General features: G+C 47.1%; 1 protein-coding gene across 1 annotated transcript; it reads left to right on the forward strand.

Annotated features, from left to right (window-relative positions):
* The first annotated feature begins 452 nt into the window (after positions 1–452).
* LOC141963266 (E3 ubiquitin-protein ligase RBBP6-like) lies at positions 453–8,859 on the forward strand. Its single transcript, XM_074912450.1, has 5 exons — positions 453–618; positions 3,502–3,601; positions 4,199–4,235; positions 5,321–5,365; positions 8,851–8,859. Exons 1-5 carry the CDS (start codon positions 453–455, stop codon positions 8,857–8,859), a joined length of 357 nt encoding a protein of 118 aa, XP_074768551.1.
* Positions 8,860–11,657: the final 2,798 nt, after the last annotated feature.

Raw genomic sequence — 11,657 nt, forward strand, 5'->3', positions numbered from 1 at the left:
AGGCACAGCCCCGGGCGGTGACAGAACACCGGCCTTGTGTCACCATGGGCCGGGTCATAATGCCGCGGGGTGGGCGTGGCAGTGCCGTGGCCGTCTGTGGCGACTCGTTGCCGTGGCAGTGGTGGTGGCAGGTCGCAGTCTGTGCTGCTGGTGGCCAGGAAGCCCCTCGGTGGAGCGCTGGGGCAGCAGCACCCGAGTTGCCACAGCGAGCCTGGGAGCGCTGCCCGTGAGAGAGGGAGCGGAGGCTGAGCCGGGGCCGCGGGGCCTCTCCCATCGCCCATCTGCTGGCCCGGGCTGCCAGGAGGAGCCGGGTGGGTGCTGCCGCCGCAGCCCAGCTCCATCGCTGAGGGTCCCGGGCCGGAGGCGCTGCAGGGCCGGGGGCCAGGGGCTGGCAGATACCACCTGCCGCGCACGGCAGACGCTGTCAGGAGCAGGCGTCGCCAGGACCAGCCATGCCGTGCGTCCATTATCAGTTCTTCTCCCAGCTGCGCCGCGACACGGTCACCTTCAGCGGCCTCCACATCTCCGTCGGCAACCTGAAGCGCGAGATCATGGGCCGCCAGAAGCTGAAGGCGGCCAACTGTGATCTGCGGGTCACCAACGCTGAGACCGGAGAAGGTGCGTGGGGGCGGCGGGCGCGGGGCCTCGGGCACTGCCCGGCTGGCGGCGCCCGCGGCCTGCGGGACCACACGCTGCTCTCTGGGGCTTGTCCCCACGTGCCGTGAGTCAGCCCGGGGCCTGACCCGCCGGCGTACGCGGAACCGGCGCCAGCAGTTTGTTGGGTTGGGAAGGGACCGTGCGATTCGGCCACCGTCGGTGGCTGTGGCGTTTGTGGGGACCTCACAGAGCCGTTCCGATCTGTTTGTGAGACAGGGAGCTGGGCGTAGAAGACTTCCTGCTCGATGTGCAATGGGTAGTGCTTGCCAAAGACCCCCTGTAGCCACTTACTGGCCATCACTGGCAGTAAAACAAGCTTTGTGCTAGAAGGGAGTAGGAATCAACGATGGTGTTGGCTCCAGCTTTGTTGAACATTTCTGTTGGAGCTCTGCTTGGAGAACTGTCAAAAGTAGCCCTCTTGAGTGTGATGTCACTGCTCAGCCTGCAGATGTGGAGTCGTGGCCAGGCAGAGTGACACTGCTTCGCAGCTCCTGGTACCTGCCAAGGCTCTGCTAGGGGATGCTGCTGCCTGCGGGGAACAGGTTCCTGCTGGCAGATGCCAGTTTTGTCTGAGAGCTGTTAGGCTAAGCTGGCAGCTGTTAAAGAGAGCAAACAGAAATTTCCAAGGACTTCAGGAATAATGCTCTGGTTTTAGTCCTTTCCTATATAAAAACAAAAAAGTTAACTTTTAAGTCGACATTGTTTGACTTCACCAGATTTCATCATTGACACCAATTTCATCACCAAAATGAACTCAATGAGTTGAGGTGAAGGAAAATCAAATGTATCAAAGCCAACAGGTGCCAGGTCCCTGCACAGAACTACCTCGGCAGCGTACTCCGCTGTTTGTAAACCCTCTTCCACAAATTCTCTGCCTCGGTGACCAAGCTAGTGGGAGGATACTTCAAGTCCCCCCCACAGATATGTGCCGTGATACGTGCCCTGTGCAAATAAAGCCTTTACCTCACCAGGTTATTGTCACTCTTCAGTTTTCAGCTGATCCATTTAAATGTGTACTGATTGACCTGTAAGGGGAATTCATTTTTCTATCAGTCTGCTGTTAGATGGCTGGAGGTCTCCTCCCTGTGCACTTCACCAGTGGATGGAAAACAAGCATGCATCTCTCTCTATATATATCTCTGCATGCAAGGACAGTGTGTTCAGAAGGCAGATGTCAATGGTTCTCTTCCAATGGTCAAAGAATTGCCACAAAATACAAAAAGAGGACCCCCTCCCCTTTTTGCCTCATACACCTGTTGTGCATGTCCCAGCTGACCTCTGCAGGCTTGCAGAACTGGCGAATAAGCGCACTGGTTGCTGTCCTCATACACACAGCCTCCCTCGCGGAGAGGTGCTGCCACCTGCAATCTTCTGCAGACCCAGCACAACCCTCAGCGGGGCACAGGCCTAGCAAACTCCTGCCTTTTTGTGAGGCCACTGTTGCTTATCCTGTGCCTCTGAAATCTCAGTCCAGTGGTTTGTGATCTGGACCAGAAAGAGCACTCTGTATGACTCCGCTCAGCAGGTGGAAACAGCTGCTTTGGGCTTCCAGAGCTGCCGCTGGCATCACGTCCCCGTTGCTTGTCAGCCTCAGTGGTGTTTGAGCTCCTCCGACATCAGAAAGTCCCGGCGCAGGCCTGTCTTGACAGGTGGCTGCGTGATGGTGAGATTCCCCATTTGAGCAGAGCTCTAGGCGTTGGTTTCAGGGCATGACTTCTGTAAAAGCTTCGGGTTCTGTCATTAGTAGTACTTTCACAGCAACTTTGGCTTTCGGGCCATCGTTCTGATTTGGCCTCCAGAGGTGAGGGCTTTTAGTAGTTAGGACTGGAGGCAGATGACAGGGAATGGCTGCTGATGGCGCTTTAAAACATTTAGTCCTATCCAGCTTGTGTAAGTACAATATATAAACCCTTCTCATGGAGACGTCTTTACGTTTGAAGCTTACTCATGGAGAGATCTTCACATTTGAGGCCTACTCAGTCCGAGTGTCTCAGGTAGCTCCTCCTCTTCAAAAGAGGGACACGGTGTAAGCCATGGCAAAGCATGGAGACCCTCAGGCACACACTGGTTTCAAAAGGCTTTTCAGAAGGCTTGTCTTTGTAATTGATTTGAGTCTCTCTGCTCTGCAAAAAGTGAATTGAAAGAATTCACGTCCCTTTGCCTTATTCAAACTGGATGACTAGCTTAAGAGAGGAGAGACCCCTTTAGTTGGAGCCCGTTCTGCCCTGCCTGTGAAAGCAAGCTCAAAACCCCCTCCGGTTTCTGTGATCCAAACTCTAGCCCTGCCAGTCCCATTTCCATGTGAGGGTACAGCGCTGAGCAGCTGTCAGTGTGGCTGTCGATGGATGAAGCTCCGAGGAGCAGAGAGATGGCGGCTCCTTCTGTGTTCTGTCAGTCCCCAGCACTCGCGGCACGGGGGAATGGTTTTTAGTGAACAGCTCGGAAAGCAACGGGGCAGAGTTTTCGTGCTTTAGCCAAGTGCCTGCTTAGTTGCAGGGCAAGCTGGTCAGACTTTCGAATCTGGTTTATGCGGGTGAGACTTTGCTGTGGTTTGTTTCTCTCCACAGATCTCTTGGGTTTGTAGCCCAGCAGAAGCAAAAGCAACTTAGGGCAGGTCAGGAAAGAACCTCATGCATGAGCACACTCTCCTTTAGGGACCTCTGAGACCATTTTGCTGCTGGCATCCAAACTGTTTGAAAAGAGTGGAAAAGGTTTTGCTGCTGGTGTTTGATATAAAAGTTTGCTTTCCTGTCTGTGAAGGGATTCTCTCAAGTGCTATGTAATTACATCTTAATATTCTTACAAACTGACTCATGTTTTCTTCTGTATTGGTGTTGTTTTCAGAATACACAGATGCCAATGCTCTCATTCCTAAGAACTCCTCGGTAATTGTTAGACGAGTCCCTGTTAGAGGAGTTAAAACTACCAGCAAAACACCAGTTATGTAAGTACCCGTAAAGCACTGCAGTCTCTGTCAGGGGTTGCAGTCTCTTAGCCTTTTCTGTGGAGATTAGTTTAGAGAGGCACTCGGCTTGCATCGATCTTCTTTCTCGTGCTTTTATAGGAAAGACAGATACGCATGTTCCCATCTCAGAAGAGTCTGTTTGTCAGTGTTTGACTGTGTCTTGCATTTGGGGGAGGCGGGGTGGGGTATGGCAGGTATTCTTATGCCTCCAATCTGGCTTTTTTGCATCCTGGCTCTAGAGGAAAGGGCAACAGTCGCTAATGTGATGGTTGATGGTTTAAGAGCACAAAGCTGTAGCACAGACTTCATCGTTTTGATACTTACACAGCAGAGACAAAATGTCTGAGGACTTCCTCTGGCACTGTTGGGTTCTAGAGCTGTAAGTCTTACAGTAATTGCTGACAAACTACAAATGGGATCTGGGATTAGATTTATGCGTACAAATACATTTCCACATGCAGCAGACTATCAGAACAGAATGTCTTGAAGTTTAGGTTTTAGAATCTGCTTTCACTGCTTTTGGCTGGGTGCAAGTGCTTTGTTCTAAGTTCTCATCCCCTTTATTTCTTCTTCTAGAACTCAAACCGAGCCAGCGAATGGAACATCCAGAGCAGTATGTACAAACACAATCTCACACTTTTTTCCTACACATTGCACGTCATTCTAAACAATGTAGCCTCCTATTAATCTCCCAAACATGAAGTTAATCTGTTTTGCAGTGAGACATAGTGTATGTTGTAGAGACCCTGTGTTTGATTCACAGCACAGTGAACACTGAGTAATGCCATCATTTGCACAGTTCTAATGTGAATATTGGTATTTGTGCCTAGTGAGGCATTGTGTTTCATACTGAATATGCTGGAATATTTCCTGGATGACTTTGTGTTGTACAGATAATGTAGGATAGTTTCTAGGTCATGTAGGTTCAAGGTTTGCACAATTCAATTGGTGCTGTGTTCTACACCTCTCTGTCTAGAGCTAGTGTGTTTGTATAGGCTGTCGTGTGCTCTTTGTTTCTTGCAATTAAAATTGTTTGGAGCGTATTTTTTGCCATTTTCGCATTGTATCACTTAGCTTTTGTTTATAGGTACTTTCTTTGCCTAACAGTTTTGGAAGATGTTGTCAAAACGCACTGAGAAACCGTTGTTGTGCCACTTGGTACTTTTTCTTACTTTTGACTTGGTGGTTCCTAGAAATCCCAAAATCAACATATCCCCTAGGTTTTGAGGACAGTTCTGTGCAGCTAAGAATCCTTCCCGTGTCCTGAAATACTTGAGTATTTGTTCCTAAAGCTGTATGACTGAAGTGATGTTGTTTGGCCCCCTCTGAGTACATGAAGGTCTCTATCAGATTGCTGTGAGTTTAAATGTTGTTGGTACCCAAAGTGGTATTCCAAAGTTGTGCATTTGATCTTTCCCCTTTATCCGATGAAATGGTTTAGTTTCACAGTTTGTCTGCAAATGCAAATATCTAAACCCCAGCAGACTGAGTTTAGCTGCTTTTCATGAACCACATAGGCCCTCTGAAGCGGTCATAGCTTTGGACTTTGTTTTGAACCAGTACAATTACATTCCGTTGGAAATGACTCTTTCCATGACACACGGAGGTTATAGTGCAGACTTTCAGACTGCAGTAGAGGTTAACTTCTGCTATGTTTTGATTGTACAACTTGAATATGTGTTTAATTTTTGTGAACAGATTGAGGACTCTTCTGCAGCCATTCCTCTGGCCCAGCTCATTAAGGTATGTGTCTATTCTTGTCAAAGGCTTAAACACACCACCCACCCACCCCCAACAAAAAATCCCACTTGCTTCATATGTTTAAATCTTGTACGGTGATGTATAACTGGGTAACTGTTATAATGGGAATAAAACTTACTTTTTAATCATTTACAGTATTGGTTTTAACTTTAAGATGTGTATATATATTTCCATAGTGTCCCGTAAAGAGTAGTTCCCAGTTTGGGAAGATAGCAGGGGAGTCCCTCAACGTAATGTTGCGCTATAGCTCACCTTCAAGACACAAAGCAGCAGCACTTCAGGAGCTGTTTACTGTTTCTCAGACCTCTTGTTAATTTTGTGTTGGAGACTGACATAATTTTCGCAGAAGAATTTAACTGGCTGCAAGTCATGGACATTTCAGGGGGGGCTTGCACCAGCCAAAATAGAAACGTTTCTGTAGCACGGGCAATTGCGTGGCTACTGTTGGTTTCTAGTCACTGCAGTTATAGATCCACTCTCGGAAAGCTGCACAGTTTCATAACTTGTAGTCTGTGGAGAGCGGACAACACAACCTAATTTGTTTGAACGCAGACTGTGTAAATTGTGTAAATGTGCCTCATTGTTTGCGGGAACATACCAATGTGTGAGTGCAGTGTGTTAGCAGAGGTGACCTTCTGAAGGTGTTGTAATGCCAGGGTTTGCTATGGAACTGCTTGTGTTTTCTTCTCAACAATGTGTGACTTTGTCTGGGAAAGCACTAGTGGCTGCACTTTGTGAAAAGGCAAAGTGCGAGCCAATTCAATTACTCGTCTTAAAGAATAGAGGAGGCGGGGCCTAATGCAGAGGAGCTAGTTCTTTCTTCTGAAAATAAAGGCTGGCGTTCCTTTCCAAGAGAGAGAGATCTCTTCCCACTCTCTTCTTCCCTCTCCCACTGCAGAATTAAATTGTGTACATTTGGGGAAAAAACCCCAACGGTTACTTTGGAAAGTAGTCACCAGAAGAAACTGGTCTCTGTTAGTGCTGTCCCTAAACACGTCCTTGGTTCTGTAAACTCATGTGAAGTTTGACTCTACAATGTGAGAAACTGGCCAAGTGCAGGGGACATGCTGTTTGGGCTGCCTACAGCGCATGATGGACAAATTTCTACTGCAAAGAATCTTTTGTCTTGCTGAGGAGTTATAAAAATCTTGATTCCTCTCAATGCTTCTGTGTCTGAAGCTGAATTTCAGCAAGCAAAAGCAACTTCCCCAACTCTTAAGTTGTATGTCTTTTTAACGCTGCAAAATATAGACACTGATACTTGCACACATCTGTCTCAATTGAATGTACAGTGGAGATTTTCTCCTTCCAATACTCTGGAACTCAAGAATCCGTTTAAAACTAGTAGATAATGTAATTCTTTCTACACATAGCTTCAGTCCACTTGGAAGACATTTGGGCTGGTTACACAAGTCTTTCTGTAAGGTACAAACAGAGCCTCAGGATTTGAGTGCCCAAAAATGCTCCTTCCAAGCAGGTTCACAGGCCCAGAGACACCGTGTGATGGCGTAAGGGCTCCCCAGAACATCTCTGGGACAGCTCTGGCTCACACAAGCAGTTGCTTTTGTGCAACCCCAGCTCCTGCCGGGCTGCCTTTTACAGGGTTGGGTGAGTCTTTGTCTGGGGAGTTAAATGGGCTTCTAATGTGCGTGTCCCATAATTACCCGTTAAACAGACCGGCAGTCTGGCTGAAGCCAACGCTTCCGAAGAAGATAAAATACAAGCCATGATGACCCAGTCTTGCTGTCAGTACGATCCAGTCAAGTAAGTGTTGGCAAAGTCCTGTCTGTTCTGTGAAGACTGTGGAGACATTGCAGAGATGGTTGTTGGAACAAGAGAGATGCATGCATACCATTTTCTTTTTCTCCCCAAACCCTTTTAGTTACGTGAAGAAACCCCTGGCTACACCTCCACCATCCTATGTTTGCTTTCGCTGCGGAAAACCTGGCCACTATATAAAGAACTGTCCAACAAATGGGGTAAGATTGTGGGGGGCTTCTGGTGACACTTGGTTTTTAATTGTTTTACCTTGGCAGTTACACAGCAATTACATGGACCCCCTATGAGGAATTGTTTCTCTTGGGCTGAAATACAGAGGTTGTATGGCAGTGGTGCAAAGCCCTTCAAAATTCCAGGGAAAGCTGGAGATTTCAATGGGAAATTTTCTTTCTTTGAGGTCACAGACATTACATATGTCCATAGATCTTTCTCGGTGAACTTTAATGCATATTTTTATATACTTCATTGTTACTGCAAGGGTTTTTTTGGTCTTAACTCTTTTTAATGACAGTTTGCATTTTTTAGTATTGTGTAGGAAAAAATGACATTTCTCTTGGCCCCAACTATTGAATATTTGCGTGTTATAATTACACAAGTCTCTGGTTGAGTATTCATGCCATTTAAGGTTACTCACTGAACGCACGGGCATCAGCTCCGAATTCAACCTTCGTGTGTAGATGGGGAATACCAGTTTCCCCAGTGGCCGATCCAGAGCCCTGCATTCAGCTCTCCCTCTGAACTGCCCTTTGGAGGAGGAGGGGGTTTGTGCCTCTCCTCTGAGGGGACGGTGAGCTGAGGGATATTTCACCCTTCAGGACCCTGAAGTTAAGCCAAAGAATATCAACTGAGCTCAGAACACTGCTCGGGCCTTTGGAGCATGCTGGCTGTATTCATTTGGGAAAAAGAGTATTTCAGTCGAGCAGCCCTTGGGCTAGCTAAAAGGAGAGGATTAAAGCTTTTGCTGCTTAAAATAGTGGTTGAAATGCCATTTTAAGTGTGGGTCTTGAGATATGTCTGCATTTCTTTTCTTAACAGGACAGTAATTTTCAGTCTGTTCGCAGACTTCGAAAGAGCACGGGAATTCCCAGGAGTTTCATGGTGGAGGTGGAAGATCCCAATATGAAGGGTGCGATGCTGACACCGACTGGAAGATATGCCATCCCAATTATTAATGCGTGAGTATGGAATTAGCTGGTCTGACCAAAAAGTGAAGGAGGGAAGCCAAGTGTCCATGTCTGAGTGGCAACGCCACCAAGCTGGCCAGCATCTGTAATTATGGGGGAAGAAGCACTGTCGTTGTATCTTCACCTTAAAATCTGTGATGATTTCTAATATTAAAATGGGGCAGTCCTGCTGTTCAGGCCCCTGAACGCTGGGTAAGCTTTTGGTATGCTAAGAACCCCTATTTCTGCAAAACATCTCCGTCGTGTTTACGGTGGCATCATTCTTTTTGAAAGCTCCTTCTGCTCCTGTTTTGTCTTTGTAAGGCTTCTTGCAGAATTTAACAAACAGCTGTTGGACTGAGATCCCCTCCCCCTCTGCCGTTTGCCCAATCCCATGTGTGAAGCAGAGGGATGTTTTCCTGTTGCTGTAAGCTAAGAAAACACTGGTGTGTGCTGACAAGGGTGGCTGTTTTAAAATGCACTTGGGAGCACCTCTGTTTTTCTGTCATGCATCTCCTTTTGCAGAAGCTGTAACATAGATTTCCGCCATTTATAAAACATGATTAGGCGGAGACTGACTTTATCCTGAGCCTGCGATTCACATTCACCCTCTGGTGAAAGGAGACGTGGGATTCATTTCACCCGGTCTCTAGCTGTCAGAAAATGATTTCTGTAGTCTGAGCTAATTTCTTAGTTGATCCAATGAAGGGAAGAGCTCTGCAGAAGGAAAATTGTTCTCCCCTCCCTTTTCTAGTGCTCTGGCTATAGGAAAGTATTTTAAACTAAATGCCTGCATTTTTGAAGGCTAATTTGGAGTGAGAATGCCACCTACTGTCTTCACTGGATAAAATGAAAAGCTTGGGAAAGTTCTCCTTTACCCATCTGTAACTTTTTTTCTTTTTCCTTCCCCACCCCCCTCCAGGGAAGCGTATGCCAGAGGAAAGAAGGAGAAGCATCCCTTTCTACCTGAGGAGCTGTCCTCTTCCTCCCTCTCCTCCTCCTTAGACAGTCGTGTTCCAGAAGAGCTGTTATGTTTCATTTGTAAAGAAATCATGGTGGATGCAGTTATTATCCCCTGCTGTGGAATCAGTTTCTGTGATGAGTGTAAGTGTTACTCCCATGTTTGTCAGTTCAAAACATCACACCTGATCTTCTGGCAGCAGAAAGATTGTAACATTCCTTTCTTACCAGCTCTGTTTACTACTTAAGTATACCCCAAATAGGAAAGGACTCTTCTTGTAGTCAGGAAAAAACTAAGGCAGAAGGCGTTTTTCCCTTTCTATGCATCATCTAGTTAAACCCTCTTTACATGCGGAAGGATGAGCACAAGAAGAGTGCGTAATGGTGCAGCTGATTGCAGTATTCGCTATCAAATGCATTTAGTTTGTGCACAGTCCTTTCTCTCATACAAAACTCTAGAGCCAGTGCTGGTGACTTGCTGTGGCTGCAGCAAATGGCTCGTTAGGCATTTAATCCACATTCTTCTCCAGGGGAGAGCTGGTTAAAACTATCAGAACTTGAACCTACTCATGGGTTTTGGAGATGTGTCTTATTCATTAACCTTGAGGTTGGTGACTTCTCACTCTGCTGGACAGTGGAGAACAGACTAGTCAAAACATCAAGACACGGCCTACTCTACATCTTCAAATGTTACAGTAGTGAAATATCAAAGCTGGGCAGCTATTTCCTGCATCCTCGAAATTTTTTACACTGCTGAACATTGCATGCTCTCAGTTCTCAACTTCGTGCTCTCAATTCAGCACCATATTCACCCATTAACCATCTACAGGCTTTTAGAACTGAATAGAACCCCCAAAATTTCCTTAGTTTAGCTAAAACCTGTTGTGATGATTCTGATTATACCCAGGTGTTAGAACAGCATTGCTGGACTCTGAGGAACATACGTGCCCATCGTGTCATCAGGCAGATGTTTCTCCTGATACTTTAGTTGCCAACAAGTTCCTACGCCAGGTAATGCGGTGACTTTTAGAAAAACTCTAAGAAAAGTCTGGTCAGTCAATTAGCTGAAAGGGAAGAAAATATTAATTTACATCTCCTTAAACAAGGCTAAATGGAATAAGGCTAAATTTACTTTGCAAATACATTACCTGCTGTTACAGATGCTGACAACTCTTGAGAGACAACCTGGCAAACTCAGCTCACACTTGTGTTTAACAGGATTGACTCGGTTTCAAATTGAGTGTTAACACTGGAGAGCTTTACGGACAGATAGTCTGAGTTACCAATCCGTAGCCCCAGTGCGCAGTGGGATGTGTGCATATATCACAGAAGGGTTTGGCTTGGAAGGGACCTTAAAGCCCATCCAGTCCCAGCCCCTGCCCCGGGCAGGGACACCGTCCACTAGCCCAGGCTGCCCAAAGCCCCGTCCAACCTGGCCTTGAACCCTGCCAGGGAGGGGGCAGCCACAGCTGCTCTGGGCAACCTGTGCCAGGGCCTCACCCCCCTCACAGGGAAGAATTTCTCCCTTAGATCTAATCGGAATATATCTGTATGTTGGTTTGTTTTAGGAAGGACAGTATGTATGGGAATACACCAGTAATTTTACTCTGTGGAGACTTCTGTTCATCAAGCTGCTGAAGGTTCATGTTACCTCTTTGTAAATGTTTTTCTGCCTCTAGGCTGTGAACAACTTCAGAAATGGCACTGGTTATGCACAGATTATCCAGAGGCAGCAGCAGCAGCCACCAGCACCTCCACCAGCACCCGTGGCTCCTGCTGCGCTGGTGGCTGCCATGGAACGTACTCGACCTTCCCCGCTGTCGGTCCGTGGTTTGTGGGAAGAGAAGGTAGGTTTTCTCTCACCATATGCAGTGATTCTTGTGTTTGGGTAGAGCTTATTTTCCAACTGTTTGCACCAATTCACAAGGGCTATCAGGATCCTGGACTGGGACAGAGAGCATCACCAAGTCTTCTGGGCCCCCAGGGACGATCAGTACCCACAACTGGTAAGTAACCGTAACTTACAAATTGCTCTTAAAAAATTATCTTCAGGTAAACTGAAAGGGATTTTTTTTCTCTCCCCATGCCTGAAGGTCATCCAGTGAGAGCCGGCAAAATTCGCTCGGCAAGTGGCAGGCCAGACTGGGAAGTGTAAGTAGGCTACAGAAATTCAATATACTGCTGCTTGTAACCTGTTAAAGGAGGCCATAACACAGAACGGACACAACAGCTGGTTTATAAGGGAATAAGTAGGCACAGATTGTTGTTTCTTTAGAAGCTCAAATCGAGGATGCCCGCGCAGTGAACGTACCCAGAGGACGCAGGGCCCAGCACTACCAGCACCAACACCGCTCTCTGTGCCGGTGCCTCCA

Source organism: Athene noctua, chromosome 8 (assembly GCF_965140245.1).
Source record: "Athene noctua chromosome 8, bAthNoc1.hap1.1, whole genome shotgun sequence".
NCBI classification, from domain to species: domain Eukaryota; kingdom Metazoa; phylum Chordata; class Aves; order Strigiformes; family Strigidae; genus Athene; species Athene noctua.